We start from the raw sequence: 22,331 nt of genomic DNA on the forward strand, positions 1-22,331 counted from the left end.
GAGAGTGTATATTTTTTTTGAAAATAATCTTCAATATGTTCAAATTAGTCAACTGATTATGATATATTTTAAAAAAAATTCCTTTTAATAACAGCTTCTACATTTATATAAAAAAATATTATAATTATGCAAAATACATTACTTGTTCCATTACATAAAATTTATAAAAATGGAAAATACTTTTAAATGACATGCATTATTAGCTTACAAATTTTACATTATATTATTATTGAGTTTGCAACTAGTATGAAATAATAAGGAGAAGAGTAAGTGATCATATGACATACATGATTACATTCACCAAAAATGCAGTATAAAATGTTTTGGAATTAGCCTTGTCTTTCCAACTATGAAAAGAAAAAAAAAAAAAAAATACATACATGATAGGAAAATTATTAGATACTCCCAGAGTACCATAAATACGTAGTTCCTCCTCTCACATGAATGGTGAGTCTCACTATGAATTTAATTAGTAGGACCCACCATTTATGTGAGAGGAGGGAGTATGCATTTATGGTACTAATGCTATTCCGGGAGTACACAATAATTTCCCTACATGATTACATTCAAATCCACATTATCATGTCTCCAATACTACAGGAGTCAGACCAATCCTCAAAGCAAATATTACTATAGACTTCTCCCTGCTTCCTCTTGAGCCTTTTCAAATCATTTGTCCTTCTTATTTAATTTAAACTTCGATTCAACGTCTCCACTGTAAGGTGAAACATGGTATGCATATTGCTGGAGAACAGAAAAGACAACCATCTCTAAACATACCAAGACATTCTGAATAGCTTCCTCAATGTGCTCCACATCTAACCAGAAATGATGAGATCGAATGATACCCAGTGCAGCTAGTACTTTAAGCACCACTCCCTGCGTTTGGTCAAAGATGGAAATTTATAAACAAGTATTGACATGAGACTTCCACATATTATTTCCATACTTATAAAGAAGAAATTCAAAATAGATTAGAGGGAAAAAAAGGAGGAAAAATAAATAGGGGAGAGAGAGAGAGTTGTGTCAGAACAAAATTTTGAGGCAGAAAGGTCATACACTATGTTCTGTTTAAGTGTCATTTAAGGGAATACAAAGACCCAGGACCCAGAGAATACCATTTTTAAGAAAATAAGTAACCAGATAATAACCATTAAGATATTCAAAGTGCATATGACAATGCTTGGGTTTTCTGGATCAACACAATGTTCCAGGATTACCCTTAAGGTATAAGTTACTAGAATCACTTAAGTTTTCTACTCTATCGAAAAAGAAAAAATCCACACTAATTTTCCAATAGTATAATAAGTTTACATGAAAGCACCTGAAAATATGTTAAAGATCGATTAAGGCATATGATGTTTAAAATCAACTGCTAGTTTGCGTCTTTAAAGAATCTCTAGGCATCCTATCAATTCAAGCCAGACTTGGGTGCTCGTGCTAGTCTATAAACACAAACTGCCAAGCTAACAAGAACTTTGACTAAATTGGAAAAATAATAGTGAAGACCTCGGGTGCCCAATTTGGATGTTTCACTTAGAAATATTCATTCAGCCACATGGAGGTGAAAGGAATTCAAGCATGTTAAATTGTCACGACCCAAATCCATGGAACATGAATTTTGATGCATGACTAACTTGTTGAACTAATATCACTCAATAAACATGATTAATTTAAACATAATTCAAAACTCCAAATAAACAATGCTATTGATAAATCTCTTACAAAAATCCAAACTTCTCAAATTTAGAAATAACTAATAATCTTTTAAGACTTCAAGTATTATTGACTTCGCCTAAAACTCCCACGCTCTACCTTGCACCTTATTAAGCAATCCAAAGGTTCTGTTCCCCAACCAACTTTAATCTGAAAATTGTAATTGATGGGGTGAGCCACACATCCAGTAAGTAATTATACAGAATACACAACGAAATAGAGTCAAGCAAAGGACGAGTATTTTATTTTTTTACAAAATCATTCAATGATATCAAAAATAATTATTCCACAAAGCATATAATGAATCACTTAATACATATGTAATCACATCTTAAAATCATTTGAAATCATATACATAAAATTGATCAGAGCACAGTTTCATATATACACATCACATATTCTCACATACAATCCTGTGAGCGGATACCAACATCTAACCCCTGCTGGTGAGGGATCAACACATATTCTCACATACAATCCTGTGAGCGGATTTACACATATATCTGATATATCTGATCAATTCTAAAAACACTTATTTTGAGTCACATATCACAAAGCAAAGTTTGTACAAAATATAATAATTTACTTGATATTAACAATTTCTTTTCAAATACAGAGACATATCAAAGATCACAAAATCGAATAGAACATAAATCAAAGGATGCTTGACTCTCCTAGGGAATGAATAAGGACTGAAGAGTTTATATAAATATATTACAATTCTTGAGTAAATCTAAAAATTTAATTTGCTAAAAGAAACATTTTAAATACCATTTGGAGAATAGGAATATGACTAAAATCACTTGGTTTTAACAAATTTAAAGAACAAACACCATTTTGGAAACTTACAATGAAACTCAATTATTTTCTAAAAAGAGTTTAGTTTAGAAATCATCTTTTAAATGAGATTCGGATATTCAAAACATTAATTAAAATTCGAAATTTCTCTTTTAATGATATAAAAATGCTTTCAATAAACTTTAGGAAACTTTAACTTAAAAATATGACTTTTGAAAAACCTTGACATCTAAGAACCTAAATGACAAAACTTGTGCATATTTTGCATAATTACTTACAGCACTTGAATCACTCCGAAAGTCCAGCTGAAACACCCTCCAAATAGTATCAAAATACTCTTAGATGAGACCTAAAATCAATCATGGAAATTACTTAATATCCTCTATAAAATATAAATCTTACTAACCTATACAAACTGATTCATGAGTAAAATACTTTGCTGAACTAAATGATAGCACTAATGCCAAGCATCTCTACCCAAAAATGTGTTTCCTTGAATTTATCAAAACCCATAGGCAGCAGCTAATACTATACGATTTAATTATATAACTCCAAAGAAAAACTGTGGGCCACATCTATCATGACTTTGCTCAAGGACTTAATTTCATTGACCCTAATGGATTTAATACCACAATATTTTGGGATGAAATTACAATTTGGACAAAAGAAACAAACCTGTCATTAACCTTTTAAAGAATGGTAGACGTTGGACCTTAAGAGCATCCACAGCAGTGGAGCTAAAAATTTAGCTTTTTAGCTCCACCAAAAGTTACTTTATCTATTATACCTACACATATACTACAGCAGTGGATCTATTTTAGCTATCAACACAATAAAATAATATAAACATCACAATAAAATAATATATCCCTATAATAAAATAATATAACCCACTACCCAAAAACACAACCCAGCACCGTGCACAACCACCTCTACCATCAGCCACACCCGCAACCACCACTATCACCACCACCAGCAGACACAACCAAACCCACAAAAAAAAAAAAAAAAAACCAAACACCGTACCACCAAACCATAGCCACAACAACCACCATCGCCACCACCACAGCCATCAAACCCATAGAAGAAAACAAAAATCAAACATCATTCCCACATGAAAATACATTAAAAAAAAAAAAAAAAAAACAAACAAACAAACTCAATCACAGCAAAGAGAATGGCGTGGGTCTGATCGGAGGACTGGGCGGAGGCGTTGATCGCCGGAGTGGGGAGGACTGGGCGGCGTGGGTTTGATCAGAGGATTGGACGGAGGCATGGATCGGCGGCTGGGGGCTTGGGTCGGTGACGTTGAGGACGGCGGAGGAATGCAGACTGGGCGATGGGGCTTGGCATGGGTCGGCGAGCTGGGTCGGTGGAACAGGTCGGCGGTGAGGGAGCTGGCCGACGAGCTGAGGGATGAGGAAGATGAGGGAGGCCGGCGAGAGCTAGAGAGGAAAAGAAAATTTACCGGCGAGCTGAGAGCTAGAGAGAAAAAAAAAGACCGGCGAGCTGAGGGATGAGGGAGGCCGGTGAGCTGGAGAGAAAATTTTTTTTTTGAGGAAGAAAGAAGAATGAAGAGAAGCCGGAGAGAGAGAGAGAAGGATAGGACTATTTTAATCAAAGAGGAGAGAGAGATGTAATAAAAAAATATATTTTTTTTAGCTTTGAGCTACAGTGCACATCTATTTTTAGATGTGCACTATAGCTGAGGAGCTAAATCTTTTAGATTTAGCTCCACTGCTGTGTAATGGTTTTTGGGTATAGAAGAGCTAAAAAATAGCATTATACCTATATAGCACCACTGCTGTGAGTGCTCTTAGTATCACTTTGTTTGGAATTAGTCAACACCTAGGCTATAGACCATTAAAGCTACAATAAGAAGAATGGGATCCTGACAAAAATGAGAGATAACAAGTGACATATGGGTGGGGTCAGGTGCAAAATTCCAGCAAATTAGAATTAGAGTTATGGCAGCCCAAAAATTCATATGGCCCTACAAAAGTGACGCTAGCTTTATACATGGGTTTAACAGTTTCGGCTTTTGCTCAAGGGTCCGAACAGTGACAATCAAGATTTCTGAATAATTGAAACCACGTAAAACCATAATCTAAGAAATTACCAATTCAACAATCTAAACATCACTAAAGTTTCTTTTATAATAAAAATTCTAACTCCTTAATTCTTGTTTCTAACGGTGAGAAATCATACCTTGAACAATCTGATTACCCTTTCACTTGTAGGTACTATAAACTCCAAAGAAAAACCTCTTAACCTCTTTGATAAAACCTTTTTTATGAAAATCCTGACTGTCTCTTCTTCTACCCTGTAGTTTGTATTAAAGATGTAGGCTTAATGGGGTAGCGGGCTACAATTACAAATAAAAGAAAATCTATGGCTCACCAATTATATTTAAAAGAAAACTTAATAATAATCTCAAATAAAAGTATGCGAGGTATTACATAAATAGTCCTTAAAAGTTCAAATGGTTAGAAACATCGGCTTAAGTTGGTCATTAGGAGTTTCACGGTGGAGTACATTTGAAGTAGACTTCTGTGCACGTTATCTTTAGTTTTTATATCTAAAAGGCACCAAATCCTAGGAGCCTTTTTTTAACCTTGGAAACTAAAAAATCTTCACCTAGGTCTTTCAACTATAAAGGCAATGAACTATAATTGTAGGGACAGAAAGAGGCTGGTGTCTTTATGTCCAACTTTTAGGCTTTCGGAGATGCTTTGATTTCTTGTCCAAACTTTGGGAGTTCTTTTGTGTCCTTGGTGCATTTCGTAAGTTTGTGTTAGGCTTCCATTCTATCCTTTTTAGAGTAATTTTCTTACTTTTCAGGGGGAGAAGGGTTGTGTGAAGAATTAAGCTTAAATGCCAAAAAATGAATGGGATGAGAATTTTTTTTGGATAGGTAAGAAATCTTTATTAAGCGTGAGAACTGCCTCAATCAGAGAAGATGAAGTAGCTAGCCTAAAAAACATAAGCACAAACAACAAAGAACACACACAAAATAATAATAAATAACATACAATAAAATTTACCTGCTAAAAACTAAAAGAAGACAATCCCTTTGATGCACATGAACTTTGCAAGTGGCTTGTGGGGTTGCAGCTCCTGTGCAAACACATGGTAAAAGAGCACCAGAGAATACAAGGCCAATGAAATCGAAATGTTAAGAATGATGGTGAATGTCCAGCCCAACCAACTGGGGTACATCCCAAGTATTTTTGCAGTGCTATCATCAAAATGGAGCAGACTGGGCGGATGATGACAAATTGCCATGTCCAAATACTTGAGGAGCTTTAGGGTATGGTGGTCTAGCCGGACAGTGTGAGGCTGCAGTTTGTGAAAACACTACATTTCAATTATCTTACGTAGACTTAAACAGAAATGGACCTAAGAGATTGGATCAACGATGCTGTCAAGAAAGGAAAAGCTTACAATAATGTAGAATGTATTTAGATCTGACATGTTTCAACACATCAGCTCAGAAAATAATATTTTAATAAACGCCAGCATTAAAGGAATGATATGCTTCAGTCCCTTTCTAACTGAAATTTGGATGAGTTATGATGAAGCAATTATGACACAATCTTGAAAACATAATTGTTTACTTTCCATGTCCACATGTGGGCCAAAATCCCATTCATGATGCTAGAATACACTATTTGTAGTTCCCATAACAAAATAAAATTCAGAATATTACAAAGTAGAAGCTGACTTTTGCACCTGAAAAAGAGTCATTGGAAATGAATGGTGAATTTCTCTTCCTTTAATGCAATCTGGTACAATATTTTTACCAATAGATATATTCAGGTAACTGTACATCAAAGCCATGAACTAAGCAATCACCTGTAAGGAGAAATATGAAAAGTTAGACATGAGATGGTAAGCCAAAAACAAAATTAAATCAAAACTGAGTGGAAGGCACTCACCAGAGCCTCATAACATTCCTTAATTGAATCCAAAAGCATGAAAAATCCTTTACTTCCCTGGATATCCAACAAACCCACAAATGAGTCAATTGCATATATGGGAGCCATAAGGATAATAATTATTATGGCCTTCTGCTCCTTTGGGTTCTTCCAATAAAACAGATGCTGTGACAATAACTGTACTGTGAAATGCATCGTAAGCATTGAACAACATGCAGATCCAAAAAGAGTCATTTCTCCCCTACTCATTTTACTTATTGATGACGTTGAAAATTATCACCAATAGGTCACACCGCACTCACGACTCAAAGCGAACCTGCACAACAAGAGCAATCGAAAGAAAAACCTCTAGAGAGCACTGGTGTGGTGCCGGCCAAACACTCTCCGAAGGTCAAGTTAGAGTTTTTCTCACCACTTTAGAGCGCTAGAGAGGGTCGATTAAACGTACCTTATTTGCGTGGGTGTTAGGTCTTTTTATAGTGGTAGGGAGTTGACTTTTCCTTCTTGGTCTCCAAATCTTTTCCATGTGGGACTCTACTTCGATTTCTTCTGAGCGTGGTGAGCAAGGATTTCCATTTTTGGATCTTAGGGCTTTTTTAGGCGATAGAGATTTCGGATCATGGGCCCTTACTGTGTTTGTCAGCGATGGGCCTTCAAAGCGCATGGGATAATCTTTACACAGGCCCAACAGTTCTGATCTGTCGGGCCCATTAAGGTAGGCCCATCAGGTATGCCCGTCAGGTATACCCGTCAGGCAGGCCCGTCAGGTAGGCCCGTCAGGCCCGTCAACGTAGGCCCGTCAACGTAGGCCCGTCAAGATCTATATCTTACCATCTTCAGTTGCCCCCTTCACCCCAATGGTCCGTCATCATTTAGGATAAAGGATCGATGGGGTGACGATCCAAACGTGAGGGTATGACGGTTATTTTTATGATGGAAGGAGGCCCATGAGACAAAAGGAGAGTTAAGTTTATAGTCATAACGGGTTGACGGATCTATGCAAGATAGGATGACGGTGCAAATGAGGAGTCCGTCGATCACACCAACTACAGACAGGCTGTACGAAGGTAATTAATGCTGATGACACGTGTCACAAATTGATTGGATCTTGTCTCGGATCGAAGCGACGCTTCGACTTCCGTGCATCTCTCTTATAAATAAGGGAGTGATTCCTCTCATTTCTTCAGTTTCAGCAGAAATCAGGCTGTCAGAGCGTACCCGTCACTCTTGTCAGAGCGCACCCGTCATAATCTGCTGATCCGTTCATTTACCTTAATCGTCAACGCCATCCTTCATCACTTCGTTGGCAAAACTGGTAAGTGCTCTTCTTAAAGCTAATACTTGTTTTAATTTTCCTTACAATCCACACCCGTTATAGACACATAGACCGTCAGAGTCTTAGGCTCTTGTCGTTTCATGTAGGAAATGTCTAGTGCGTCGAGTAATCAGTTGGTTATTCGTGACGGGTTGGATTACGAGGAAGTATATCCGTCCGGTCATCGAGAACAAGGTAGTCCAAATGATAGTAGTCCGTCCACCTCCTCCTCGTCCTTAACATATGAGGATTTGGAGGTGGTTGATCCAGACGAGGGACCTGGTGACGGTGAGGATCAGATTGTCAGATCCGTCATTGGTGCTGATGGGCTCAGGGAGTTCGTCATGCTACCGGAGTGGACGGTGAATTACTTCACGTCTGTTATCAAAGAAAAGCACTTTAAGACATTTAGGGATAATTATCAAATTCCAGAAAATGTTACGATCCGTCTACCCTACGAATCAGAGAAGTGTTACTATGACGGGGTAGAGGGAGTCGAGGTATATGAGCAAATGTTGAAGGCCGGACTCAGATTCCCATTGAGTTCGCTTCACCGTTCGCTCCTCCATTAACTGGGGTTATCCGTGAACCAGATTTCCCCTAATGCCTGGAGGGTTTTTATAGCGATGGAAGTCTTGTACGGTGCTATGTCCAACGGAGAGAAAAGGCTGACGGTTAGGGAGTTCTTTCACTGCTACCGTCCGGACGAAATTGACAAATCCAGGGGAATATATAGCTTCGTCCCCAGGAGTCCGTTGCTGAAAGTCATCTATGACACGCCGGACTCAAATAGAGATTGGAAGAGTCGGTTCTTCTTCCTAGAAGGCGACGGTTGGATGGGTCGTCCGGGGGAAACGGATTTCATGCCCGTCGACACTACTTGGGGCATATTGGACCCGTCTAGTATGGACTATCCTTCAAACTTTAACATTACTAAGTTTTTTGAATATAATCTAACCGTCCTCTATCTTCTTTTGTAGTTAGACGACGCCCCCAAATTGACCTTAAGGAGTTTGCTTTCCTTGAGAAAATTTTCTTAAAGACCAAGCCGGAGGAAAGGACTTGGGCGAAGTTGGTAACACTAAATACCATTCACTGGTATTGCGACGGACCGGAACCTACAGCGGCAGCCGTCAAGTACGAAGCACAGATAAGGAGGCGTAAGTTCGTCACCCTTTACTTGAAAAAATTATGTATCTTATTTTTTGCTAATTAACTCCCCCGTCCATGTTTTAGAGATGGACGACGCTAAGAGAAGAGCCATGATCCGGGCAAAGGCTGCTAAGAAGACTGCTGACGACGCTCCCCCTGCGACGGGCCCAAGCAATCCGTCTGCGAAGCGGAAAACTCAGCCCAAAGCGGATCGTCAGGCCAAGAAGGCCAAAGTGTCTTTAGATCCCGTCGTGGGACTCATGGCGGAGCCTCCGAAGACGGTCACTCCAACCAAGCACGGGGTTGGCAAGGGCCTGATGAAGGGCCCGTCGAAGGATGAAGAGAAGCCGCCCGTCCTTCTTCGAGAGGATTCTAAGCATGCCTTAGAACAGATTTCCTCCATCATTTCGGCGGAGGATTATGAAGATTTAGGCAATCACTCGACGGAGGCCATGGGTGAGACGGGCCTGTTTGCAATTACACAGGTAAGATAGTCCGTCTACTATTCAAATACAAATTAAATCATCTGCCGAAAGTTCGTTTTATAACTATGTTGTTATTTTTTAGGCAATGGTCATGATGAAGGGGCTGATGGGACGGTGCCTCAGCCATGAGACGGCTTTGGATCGTGTACGGGCCAAGGCGGAGCAGACGGAGGAAGAACTCCTCCAGTTGCGAAACTGGAAACCCAAGATAGAGAAGAAGCTTGAGCTTTCGGAGAAGGCAAGGAAGAGCCTTGAACAGGTGACGGAGGAGGCAAAGAAGGCTCTAGAGAGCAAGGACAAAGAGATAGCAGAGCTAAAAAATGAAGTCCGTCAGGCTAAGGACGTTGCGGTTCGTGAATACCGTGACTCCGACGCCCTAATTACTGAGCTAGGCGATTCTTTCCATCAGGGCTTCATGGATGCCCTCCGTCAAGTCAAGCAAGCTTATCCAGACGTGGGCACTTCCAAGTTCAAAGTTGAAGACCCGGTTCAGTCATCCGTCGTGCCTGTTGCCTCAGAGGATACAGATGACCTCTTTGATGTCGACGATGCCGTTGGTGACGGGGTGTTTGCACCAGCGAAAGTTGATCAAGCTGAGCCTGACACGGAGACGGTTCCTCAGCCCGTCGACAATGCGGACAAAGCTCAGTAGAGGGATTTTTTTTTTTATTTTTTTATTTTTTATATATATACTTTTTGGAACAATTCTCATCCGTTGTTGATGATATGTAAACATTGCCTTTTAATGGCCTATTTTGTTAAATGAATCCGTGCACTTCATTTTATATGTTTTGAATTTTGTCATTGCTTGACCTATTTATATTCGTTCATGTGTAGGTATGTTTTTGATCTTAAAAATTTATTCTTTGGAAATCTGTGGAATGTTCCGTCCACCTTGTGGATACTATTTTATTGTGTAAAATGATCAGTCCGTCTTGTTTGCTTTATTTTATTTCTGTCCACGTTGTGGATGATCCGTCCAACTTGTGAATTTTAAGTGGTCATCTTCCTGGGATGATCCGTCCACCTTGTGGATTTCATTTTGTATCCGTCCATCCTGTGGACTAAGTTATCATCCATGTAGGATGTTATCATCCCTTTAGGAAGATCCATCCATCTTGTAGACTTTATTTTGTATCCGTCCATCTTGTGGACTAAGTTATCACCCCTTTAGGATAGTCCGTCCACCTTGTGGACTTAAAGTGATCGTCCTTGTAGGATGATCCGTCCATCTTGTGGACTTCATATTGTATCCGTCCATCTTGTGGATTTAAAGTGATCGTCATTGTAGGATGATCCGTCCATCTTGTGGACTTCATTTTGTATCCGTCCACCTTGTGAACTTAAAGTGATCCTCCTTGTAGGATGATCCGTCCATCTTGTGGACTTAATTTTGTGTCCGTCCATCTTGTGGACTTAAAGTGATCGTCCTTGTAGGATGGTCCGTCCATCTTGTGGACTTCATTTTGTATCCGTCCACCTTGTGGACTTAAAGTGATCCTCCTTGTAGGATGATCCGTCCATCTTGTGGACTTAATTTTGCGTCCGTCCATCTTGTGGACTTAAAGTGATCGTCCATGTAGGATGATCCGTCCATCTTGTGGACTTCATTTTGTGTCAGTCCATCTTGTGGACTTAAAGTGATCGTCCTTGTAGGATGATCCGTCCATCTTGTGGAATTAATTTTGCGTCCGTCCATCTTGTGGACTTAAAGTGATCGTCCATGTAGGATGATCCGTCCATCTTGTGGACTTCATTTTGTGTCAGTCCACCTTGTGGACTTAAAGTGATCGTCCTTGTAGGATGATCCGTCCATCTTGTGGACTTCATATTGTATCCGTCCATCTTGTGGACTTGACTTAGTTTCCGTTAACTTTGTGGACAATTGTAATGACATCCAAGTAGAAGATCAAAATTGCATCTGATTATAGAAATGCGTAAAGGAAAAGTGCCTGCCCCCTTGGGCTTAAAAAAGGCACAACAAGATTGTAGCAAAAGAAAAACAGTTAAAAGAAAAACTTATAAAAAAGCTTAAAAAAAAGAAAATTGGTTGCCGTTCGCCGTGTTTCTATCACTGGTAGTATTTTCTCAAATGCTCGGCATTCCACGGATGCGGTAGCTTCTCTCCATCTGTTGTCTCCAGGTGGTATGTTCCTCTCCTTTTCCATGACGTAACTCTGTAAGGTCCTTCCCAGTTGGGGCCGAGTTTTCCCTGTGTAGGGTCTCTAGTTGCACCCATGACTCTCCTGAGTACGAGGTCTCCTACTTGGAAGTTTCTGTGTCGGACCCGGGAGTTGTAATGCCTGGCCATGCGGTCCTGGTATCAAGCGATCCTTTGCTCCGCCGCCGACCTAACCTCATCTATCAGGTCCAGCTGTAGCCTCATAGATTCGTCATTCCTGTTCTCGTCATGGTTGTGAACCCTGTAAGTTGTGAGCCCAACTTCTGCTGGGATGACGGCCTCGCTCCCGTATGTCAGTCGGAATGGCGTCTCTCCTGTTGGAGTCCTCGCCGTTGTCCTGTATGCCCACAGTATGCTCGGAAATTCTTCGGGCCATATGCTCTTTGCCCCCTCGAGCCGAGTCTTGATAATCTTTAACAGAGATCGGTTCGTGACTTCAACCTGGCCATTAGCCTGAGGATGGGCGGGTGATGAGTAGTGGTTTTTTATTCCCAGCTGTGTGCAGAAATCCCGGAAGTGGCCGTTGTCGAACTGCCTCCCGTTATCGGAGACAAGGACTCTAGGAATACCAAACCTGCATACGATGCATCGCCAGACAAAACTTCTAATGTTCTTTTCTATAATAGTGGCCAAGGCTTCCGCTTCTACCCATTTTGTGAAGTAATCAATACCCACTACCAAGAACTTTAGCTACCTTATCGCCGTTGGGAAAGGTCCCATGATATCTAGTCCCCACTGAGCGAACGGCCATGGAGCCGTTATAGGGGTTAGTTCCTCAGCTGGTTGTCCGATAAAATTGCTGAACCTCTGGCATTTGTCGCAGCTTTTAACGTAAGACTCGGCATCCTTCTGCATGGTTAGCCAGTAATACCACCCAGCTCGTACCAGTTTGTGCACTAACGACCGCGATCCAGAATGGTTCCCGCATATCCCTTCATGTACTTCCCTCATTACGTAGTCTGCTTCTTCAGCCCCCAGGCATCTTAGATAAGGACGGGAGAAACCTCTCTTGTAAAGAATGTCTTTTATTAAGACGAACCTTGCCGCTTGGACTTTTAGCTTTCTTGCTGCCTCCTTTTCTTCTGGCAGTAACCCGTCCTTTAAGTATGAAGTTATCTGTGTGGTCCAGTTTCTTTCGGAGCGTATCTCCTGCATGTTGTCGGGGTCTATTAGTGGAAAAAGTTGAACAAAAGAAAGTACATTACCCGGTGTCACCATATGTTCTGCTGAAGCGGCTTTGGCTAGTCGATCAGCGAGCTCATTTTCTCCCCTGGGGATTTGGACGACCATTGCTTTTAGTCCGTCGACTCTCGCCCTTACTTGATCAAGATATTTCTTCAACCTTTCCCCCTTGCATTCATAATCTCCGTTTACTTGATTGGTCACGACTTGAGAGTCGCAGTAAACCACCACATTTTCAGCTCTGGCGGCTTTGACTAGGTCGAGTCCTGGCGCCACGGCTTCGTATTCCGCTTCATTGTTGGTGGTGGGGAAGTCGAGACGGACCATACATTCAATCTTGTCTCCTTCAGGTGACAGCAATACTATGCCGGCCCCTCCGGCTCGCCGATTGGATGATCCGTCGGTATATATGCTCCACTGGGGGAATTCTTCTGCCCCCTTGTCCTCGTCACACGTAAACTCCACTATGAAGTCGGCTACAGCTTGTCCTTTAATGGCCACACGTGGACGGTACTTGATATCAAACTCACTCAATTCTATTGCCCACAGCGTTAGTCGACCCGCGGCTTCAGGGTTACTCAGTGCCCTTCGCAAGGGCTTGTCGGTCATTACGTTCATGGTATGGGCTTGAAAGTAGGGCTTGAGCTTGCGAGCCGCCGTGACCAATGCAAAAGCGAGTTTTTCCATAGGCTGGTATCTTTTTTCGGCACCGCGGAACGCCCGGCTGGCGTAGTATACAGGCTTCTGTGCATTATCCTCTTCTCTAATTAAGGTCGCGCTTACTGCCAAAGAGGAGACAGCCAAGTAGAGGAAAAGTTCTTCACCAGGTTGCGAGGGACTCAATAGGGGCGGTGAGGATAGGTATGCTTTTAATTCCTCGAATGCTCGCTGACACTCGTCCGTCCACTCGAAAGACTTCTTTAACGTGCGAAAGAAGGGCAAACACTTGTCCGTGGCTCTCGACACGAATCTATTTAATGCCGCTATCTTGCCGTTAAGGCTTTGTATCTCCTTCACATTTCTCGGTGGGGCCATCTCTACTATGGCTCGGATTTTGTCCGGGTTAGCCTCAATCCCCCTCTGGGATACCATGAATCCTAGGAATTTGCCTGCCGTTACGCCGAATGCGCACTTTCCCGGATTGAGCTTCATGTTGTAGGATCGAAGCGTACCGAATGTTTCCTTAAGATCTTCCAGGTGGTCTTCCTCCTTCCGACTTTTCACCAGCATGTCATCGACATAGACTTGCACATTCCTCCCGATTTGCTGTGCGAACATCTTGTTCATTAGCCTTTGGTATGTTGCTCCCGCATTCTTCAAGCCGAATGGCATTACTTTGTAACAGAAGAGTCCTTGACTGGTTACGAACGAAGTCTTTTCCTGATCGGCCTCGTGCATGCGGATCTGGTTGTAACCCGAGAAAGCGTCCATGAAGCTTAGTAATTGGTGTTGAGCCGTCGAGTCTACCAGGACGTCGACCCTTGGAAGGGGATAGCTATCTTTGGGGCATGCTTTGTTAAGATCGGTGAAATCCACGCACATCCGCCACTTACCGCTCGTCTTCTTTACCATTACCACATTCGCCAGCCAATCGGGATAGTAGACTTCCCTGATGAAGCTTGCCTCTTGGAGTTTGTGGACCTCTTCCGCTATCGCTTGGTCTCGTTCTGGCGCGAATGCTCTCTTCTTTTGTCGGACGGGTGGAAATGAAGGCAATACATTCAGTTTATGTACCATGACCGAGGGATCGATTCCTGGCATATCGTCATGACTCCAGGCGAACACATCCTTATTGCTCCTCAAGAAAGCTACGAGCTCTTGACGGATTGCGGGTTTGGCAAGCGTTCCGATCTTGGTTGTTCTGTCCGGGTTGGAACTGTCGAGAGTTATCTCCTCTAACTTCTCTGTGGGTTCTGCCATCGTTCGGTGCTCTTCTATATTCAAGGCCTGGATTTGGTCTTCCATCTCCATTATAGCTACGTAGCATTCTCGTGCGGCAACTTGACTTCCACGTAGCTCTCTTACGCCATACTCCGTTGGGAACTTGATCATCAGGTGGTAAGTTGATGTTGCCGCCTTCCACGAGTTGAGCGTGGGTCGTCCAATAATAGCATTGTAGGCGGACGAGCAATCGACCACCAAGAATGTTACGTCCTTGGTGATTTGTTGGGGGTAATCTTCTACTGTCACCGATAACGTGACCGCGCCCAAAGGGAATACCCTACTCCCTCCGAAACCAACGAGCGGGGCGTTTGTCATTAGCTGCTCCCTATCAATCCTCATTTGCTGGAACGCCTGATAGTACAAGATATCGGCCGAGCTGCCGTTGTCGACCAACACTCGGTGCATATTGTAGTCGCCTGCCCGCATGCTGACGACGAGGGCATCGTCGTGTGGATGGTGTAGGCGCCGTGCATCCTCTTCCAAGAACCCGATAATGGGGCTTTCCCTTCTTGCCATCTTTGGCACTGTACCCGCCAACTGGACATTCTGTACCATCCGAAGGTATGTTTTGCGAGCCTTTTTTGACGATTCGGCCGCAGCTGTTCCTCCGATTATCATCCTTATGTCCCCTAATGGGGGCCTTGGTCGCTCGTTTTCTCGACGGGGGTGTTGTTCTTATGGGGGTTGATCCGTTCTCTCCTTACTGACGAACTTCTTCAGCTTTCCTTGTCGGATAAGGGCCTCGATTTATTGCTTCAAGTCATAGCAATCGGCCGTGTCGTGACCATGGTCACGGTGGAAGCGGCAATATTTGTCTCTGGACCTTTTGTTTGGATCACTCTTCAGCTTTCCCGGAAACGTTAGGGATCCTTCGTCCTTAATCTGCATTAGGACTTGGTCTATCGGAGCGGTCAACGGGGTGAAACTTGTGAACCTTCCGCCCATGGGTTTTGGACGTCTCTCCTCCCTCCGGTCTCCCATCCTTCCTTTCTTCCGCCCCTGGTCCTGTCGGGGATCCTCTTGTCTGTCTCTTTTCTTGGGTCTATCTTCTCGGGTTAATAGTGCGTCCTCAGCGTTCATATACTTGGTGGCCCTGTAAAGCACCTCTGACATGGTCTTTGGGTCGTTTTTGTATAGGGAGAACAAAAACTTACCCCCCTTCAGCCCGTTCGTGAACGCTGCCACCAATATCTTGTCGTCGGCTTCGTCGATCGAGAGCGCTTCTTTATTGAAGCGTGATATGTAGGCCCGTAACGTCTCCTCCTCTCGCTGCTTGATATTCATTAAACAAGCCGTGGATTTCTTATACCGATGTCCTCCGATGAAGTGCGTGGTAAATTGAGCGCTTAGCTCCTTGAAGGTGCTGATGGAGTTTGGTGCTAGCCGGCTGAACCAAATCCTTGCTGTGCCCTTTAGGGTCGTAGGAAATGCCCTGCACATAATCGCGTCTGCCACTCCCTGAAGGTGCATCAGGGTCTTGAAGGTCTCTAGGTGATCTAGAGGGTCCTTGATTCCATCATAACTATCCATACTTGGCATGCGGAACTTACTCGGCAGGGGGAAGGAATTGACGGTTGTCGTAAATGGCGAGTCAGTCCGGTTGACAAGGTCGTCAAGATCACTGGACACTCGCCCCTTGAGAGCGTTCATCAGTACTTCCATCTGTTCCTTCATCGCCTGCATCTCCGTGATGATGGGTTGTGGAGCCGTATCCGTCACTGAAGGGATGCTAGTGTCCCGTCGCACTGGTCTGCTCGGGGCGTTACTCTCCTGTGGTCCGTCTTGATTTCTCCTTTCAGCGCTGGTCCCTTCTTGATCCGCTCCTTGGTTATTGACCGCTGCACTCTTTTGGTTTAGCTGCTCTTCTAGGTCGTGGTTTTGTTTGGTGAGGCGCTCCACGGCTGCGGCGAGCGTCCTGACTTGTCTCTCAAGGGCAGTCGTAGGGGCTTCCTTTTCTTGAACGTCGTTAGTGGTTGCCATCGAGCGTGTGAGTACCATGTAACTCTTTTGTCTAGGAAGCGATAGTGTGCTACGTGTTCCCACAAACGGCGCCAACTGATGACATTGAAAATTATCACCAATAGGTCACACCGCACTCACGACTCAAAGCGAACCTGCACAACAAGAGCAATCGAAAGAAAAACCTCTAGAGAGCACCGGTGTGGTGCCGGCCAAACACTCTCCGAAGGTCAAGTTAGAGTTCTTCTCACCACTTTAGAGCACTAGAGAGGGTCGATTAAATGTACCTTATTTGCGTGGGTGTTAGGTCTTTTTATAGTGGTAGGGAGTTGACTTTTCCTTCTTGGTCTCCAAATCTTTTCCATGTGGGACTCTACTTCGATTTCTTCTGAGCGTGGTGAGCAAGGATTTCCATTTTCGGATCTTAGGGCTTTTCTAGGCAATAGAGATTTCGGATCATGAGCCCTTACTGTGTTTGTCAGCGATGGGCCTTCAAAGCGCATGGGATAATCTTTACACAGGCCCAACAGTTCTGATCCGTCGGGCCCATTAAGGTGGGCCCATCAGGTATGCCCGTCAGGTATACCCGTCAGGCAGGCCCGTCAGGTATTCCCGTCAGGCAGGCCCGTCAGGTAGGCCCGTCAGGCCCGTCAACGTAGGCCCGTCGAGTAGGCCCGTCAAGATCTATATCTTACCATCTTCACTTATATCCATTGTTAACCAGAGAGACAAGAACCTAACTCGATCAGGATATGCAACAGAGTTCAAAAAAAATAGAAAATCAGGATCTATATGTTGATGGAGCAGTATTCTCCAAACGGAAGCAGGTAGGTATTGGAGTGATAATACGTGACTCGGCAAGCATGGTGATTGCTGCGCTCAGCCGGAAGCTTGCTCTTCCCCTAGGGGCATTGGAGATAGAAACTAAGGCAATAGAGGTCGGGGTTCAGTTCGCCATGGACGTTGGGGTAAGGGATGTAATGTTAGAGGGAGACTCTATGCAACGCGCTCCAAGGAATGGGTGAGACGTCATCTTCGGTGCAGAACTATTGCTTTTTCCCATACAAAAAGGTAGGGAAATGTCCCTGCCCATTTGTTGGCCCAACATGCAGCTAATATAGAAAACAACGTTGCATGGCTAGAGGAGTGTCCTAGACACGTAGAGCTTGCATGTACTCATTATGTTTTCTCTTTTTGGAATAATGAATAAAATGTCTAGTCTTCTCATTTAAAAAAAAAAAAAAAAAAAACACTCTCCGACTACAAGCAGGACTTTTATTCAATCAACTATATATATTCGGGTCATACCCATAAACCCCAAACAAATCAAAAAGAAATCATCAAAGCTTTACACCCATCAAGAAAACACAGTTATCAAATCCCATACACGATACGAACACAAAAACAACAAATAATGAATCAAATTCAAATAATCAGTTCTTCATCCCCTTCTCCTTCTTGATCCATCTCTGCTCTTCTATCAAATTCAAAACCATAACCATGGTGTTCATCACCATCCCAAACCAGAAAACCCTATCCCTAACCCTAGACCCAAACACCACCTCTCTCCACTCCCTCAAACTCTCTCTCCACCGCCACACTCACATCCCAATCCACCACCTCCACCGCCTCTACCTCTCCCAATCCCACCTTCTCCCTTCTCAAAACGACGCCATCCTCCTCTCCCGCCTCCGCATCACCCCTTACTCCACTCTCTCTCTCCACCTCCCTCTCCTCGGTGGCTCCAAACTCGACTTCCTCAACTCCAAGCCTCCGCCCAATTACGTCGCCGGCCTCGGCCGTGGTGCCACCGGATTCACCACCCGTTCCGATATCGGACCTGCCCGTGCTGCCCCTGACCGCACCGCCACTACCATCGGCGGGCCCTCTGGAGAGGACCTGGGCCGCGGAGGAAAGCCTGACGAAGGTGAAGATGGCGACGATGCGGACGAGAAAGGATACGATGAGAATCAGAAGTTTGACGAGTTTGAAGGAAACGATGTTGGTCTGTTTGCTAATGGTGAGTATGATGAAGATGATAAGGAGGCTGATGCTGTTTGGGAAGCGATTGATAAGCGAATGGATTCGCGGCGGAAGGATAGGAGAGAAGCTAGGTTGAAGCAGGAAATCGAGAAGTACCGTGCGTCGAATCCAAAAATCACAGAGCAATTTGCCGATTTGAAGAGGAAATTGTGTACTTTATCGACTCAGGAGTGGGATAGCATTCCTGAAATCGGAGATTATTCGCTTCGAAACAAGAAGAAGCGGTTTGAGAGCTTCGTGCCTGTGCCGGATACGCTACTGGAAAAAGCTAGGCAAGAGCAAGAGCATGTTACGGCATTGGACCCCAAGAGTAGAGCTGTTGGTGGTACTGAGACACCGTGGGCGCAAACTCCGGTCACGGATTTGACTGCTGTGGGTGAAGGAAGAGGTACTGTGTTGTCATTGAAGTTGGATAGGTTATCGGATTCGGTTTCGGGACAAACTGTGGTGGATCCAAAAGGTTATCTCACTGATTTGAAGAGTATGAAGATCACGAGTGATGCGGAGATTTCTGATATTAAGAAGGCGAGATTGTTGTTGAAGAGTGTGACTCAAACGAATCCCAAGCATCCACCGGGTTGGATTGCTGCGGCAAGGTTGGAAGAGGTGGCTGGAAAGATTCAGGCAGCTAGACAGTTGATTCAAAAGGGTTGTGAGGAATGTCCGAAGAGCGAGGATGTGTGGTTGGAGGGTTGTAGATTAGCAAGCCCGGATGAGGCCAAGGCAGTTATTGCAAAAGGTGTGAAATCCATACCCAATTCAGTTAAGCTGTGGTTACAGGCAGCGAAATTGGAGCATGATGAGATGAACAAGAGCAGAGTGTTAAGGAAAGGGTTAGAGCATATTCCAGATTCGGTTCGGCTTTGGAAGGCGGTTGTAGAGTTGGCCAATGAGGAGGATGCCAGACTGTTACTGCACAGGGCTGTGGAGTGTTGTCCGTTGCACGTTGAATTGTGGTTGGCATTGGCAAGACTAGAGACATATGATCATGCAAAGAAAGTGTCGAATAGGGCGAGGGAGAGGCTGCCAAAGGAGCCAGCTATTTGGATAACTGCTGCAAAGTTGGAAGAGGCAAACGGGGATACAGAAATGGTGGTGAAGATTATTGAGAGGGGTATAAGGGCCTTGCAGAGGGAGGGTTTGGCAATTGATAGGGAGGCATGGATGAGAGAGGCAGAGGCCGCGGAACGGGCAGGTTCTGTGGTGACTTGTCAAGCCATTGTTAAGAATACAATTGGGATTGGTGTGGAGGAAGAGGATAGGAAGAGGACATGGGTGGCAGATGCGGAGGAGTGTAAGAAGAGGGGTTCAATTGAGACGGCCAGAGCTATCTATGCTCATGCATTGAATGTGTTCTTGACAAAGAAGAGCATATGGCTTAAGGCAGCACAGCTGGAGAAGAGTCATGGAACTAGGGATTCTCTTGATGCTTTGCTTCGTAAGGCAGTTACTTACAGGCCACAGGCTGAGGTTTTGTGGCTTATGGGTGCTAAAGAGAAGTGGCTTGCAGGGGATGTGGATTCTGCACGAGCAATCCTTCAAGAAGCTTATGCTGCCATTCCTAACTCTGAGGATATTTGGCTCGCAGCATCTAAGCTTGAATTCGAGAATTATGAGCCCGAGAGAGCTAGAAGTCTTCTTACTAAGGCTAGAAAGAGAGGTGGCACCAAAAGATTATGGATGAAATCTGCTATTGTTGAGAGAGAATTGGGGAATACCGACGAGGAGAGGATGTTGTTGGATGAAGGGTTGAAACTCTTCCCGGCATTCTTTAAATTGTGGTTGATGCTTGGACAGCTAGAGGAAAGGCTAGGTCACTTGGAGGAAGCCAAGGAAACTTACGAGTTGGGTTTGAAGCGTTGCCCTCATTGTATACACCTTTGGCTTTCTCTTGCTAATCTGGAAGAGAGGATGAATGGATTGAGTAAAGCTCGAGCTGTCCTCACCATGGCAAGGAAGAAAAATCCTCAGAACCCTGAGCTATGGCTTGCTGCTGTCCGAGCTGAAACGAGGCATGGTAATAGGAAGGAATCTGATATTTTGATGGCAAAGGCATTGCAGGAGTGTCCCAACAGCGGTATATTATGGGCAGCATCACTTGAGATGGTCCCCCGTCCACAACGAAAATCCAAGAGTATGGATGCTCTCAAGAAATGTGATCATGATCCCCATGTGATTGCTGCTGTGGCCAAGTTATTCTGGCTTGATAGGAAGGTAGATAAAGCTCGAACTTGGCTTAACAGGGCAGTCACACTTGCCCCGGATATTGGAGATTTCTGGGCATTATATTATAAATTCGAACTTCAGCATGGGAGTGAAGAGAGCCAGAAAGATGTGTTAAAGAGATGCATTGCTGCTGAACCTAAGCATGGTGAGAAATGGCAAGCAATATCCAAGGCTGTAGAGAATTCACACCAGCCAACTGAAGCCATCCTAAAAGAATTAGTGGTTGCACTTGGGTAGGAAGAGAGTGCAGCTGAGAATAGCAGACACTAGTTATAAGTCAGCTTGTAGTCGTGCAAGCTTCTCTTCTTGTTTTGGTGGTAAATTAATTGTATTAATCCTGAGATAGACTTGCACTGCCCGCCTATTATTTTTTAGCATATGCTTCTTACTTAGTAGCTCTGATGATAATATCCCTTTCATTTCCTCACAAGAATGTTTTAGTGTGCTGATTTGATGATTAATCCCTAGATTTTGTTTATTGCTGAACCACTATTTTTCTCTATATCCCTGTTTCTCTATGTTTCCTTGCCTCAGTTTGTAGATTAGGTATTACTGACATTTAATTATTATCATTCATCTCATTGCCATTTCACTTTCCTGCTGCTCCATTGTACGGTTATTTATTATCATTTCCTTTGCTTATTTTAATCAGGGGCGCTTTTTTTATTTTTTATTTTTTATTTTTTAATTTTATTTCGGAGCTTAAAGGATAGGTTTTGGGCAGTTGACATTCATTATAACTTTTTATTGTCAGACCTAAGTTATGATTCTACTTAAGCTACTAGTTTCTCATCATCTTTACCCCCCATCTCCCAAACCAAAACAAAGTAAAGAGTTTGTCTTGATTCAAGTTTTTGGATGCCAACCTGGTCTAGAATTCTAAAATTTTCGCAAACTGGAGCTTGTAGGGAAGAAACCAACAAATTATAAGGCAAAAGGGATGAGGATGAGATGCCTTTTATTTGTTTTTCCTTCAAAGTGCTTCACTAGCCAGCTAGCAGACATTAGCCAAAAATATGCATCAGTATCTTATTGGTACCTTGCACTTTAATTAGAGTTTCATGTGATGTAGGGAGCACCAAAATCATTTTATTTTTGAATTTGAAATGAATTTTGTTTTTGAATTTTTAGTTTTTCTGATGTTGAGGATTTTAAGGGATTAAATTAAGTACTTCCCATATTGGTGTAATCCCTAAACCCCATTAAAGTAGTGCTCTTGTAATTCTGAAGGGCATTACAATTTGAATTAGAATAATTCGATGATTTTCTCTTTGTTTGGTGGTGATGCCTAGGGCGTGGTGAAGCCTAGGGGTTGTCCTGTTTATACTTTCATTCTTCTTTTATCTTTATTTTCCTATGCTGTTCTACATCATCATGCTTCCAAATATTTG

At 43.3% G+C, this 22,331-nt stretch overlaps 3 protein-coding genes across 3 annotated transcripts in view; 2 read left to right on the top strand and 1 right to left on the bottom strand.

The window, feature by feature from the left end:
* Nucleotides 1-654: 654 nt before the first annotated feature.
* LOC126727447 (uncharacterized) overlaps nucleotides 655-22,331 on the bottom strand; it is a 38,044-nt gene continuing 16,367 nt past the window's right edge. The window contains exon 5 of the mRNA XM_050433122.1: nucleotides 655-879. Coding sequence (XP_050289079.1) covers nucleotides 670-879 — 210 coding nt within the window. The 3' untranslated portion in view covers nucleotides 655-669. The remainder of the gene's footprint in view (nucleotides 880-22,331) is intronic.
* LOC126727446 (uncharacterized) lies at nucleotides 8,478-10,084 on the top strand. Its single transcript, XM_050433120.1, has 3 exons — nucleotides 8,478-8,927; nucleotides 9,004-9,404; nucleotides 9,487-10,084. Exons 2-3 carry the CDS (start codon nucleotides 9,006-9,008, stop codon nucleotides 10,054-10,056), a joined length of 969 nt encoding a protein of 322 aa, XP_050289077.1. The 5' UTR covers nucleotides 8,478-8,927; nucleotides 9,004-9,005; the 3' UTR covers nucleotides 10,057-10,084.
* LOC126727442 (protein STABILIZED1-like) lies at nucleotides 17,990-21,426 on the top strand. Its single transcript, XM_050433117.1, has one exon. It carries the CDS (start codon nucleotides 18,172-18,174, stop codon nucleotides 21,175-21,177), a length of 3,006 nt encoding a protein of 1,001 aa, XP_050289074.1. The 5' UTR covers nucleotides 17,990-18,171; the 3' UTR covers nucleotides 21,178-21,426.

This window comes from Quercus robur, chromosome 5 (assembly GCF_932294415.1).
Source record: "Quercus robur chromosome 5, dhQueRobu3.1, whole genome shotgun sequence".
Taxonomy (NCBI): Eukaryota; Viridiplantae; Streptophyta; class Magnoliopsida; order Fagales; family Fagaceae; genus Quercus; species Quercus robur.

What these genes read in the sequence shown, in the direction of transcription:
- LOC126727446 (XM_050433120.1), top strand. Translation starts at nt 9,006, where the DNA reads ATGGACGACGCTAAGAGAAGAGCCATGATCCGGGCAAAGGCTGCTAAG. An exon ending in GCCTGTTTGCAATTACACAG is followed by an intron (nt 9,405 to 9,486) that starts GTAAGATAGTCC and finishes GTTATTTTTTAG; the next exon opens with GCAATGGTCATGATGAAGGG.
- LOC126727442 (XM_050433117.1), top strand. Translation starts at nt 18,172, where the DNA reads ATGGTGTTCATCACCATCCCAAACCAGAAAACCCTATCCCTAACCCTA.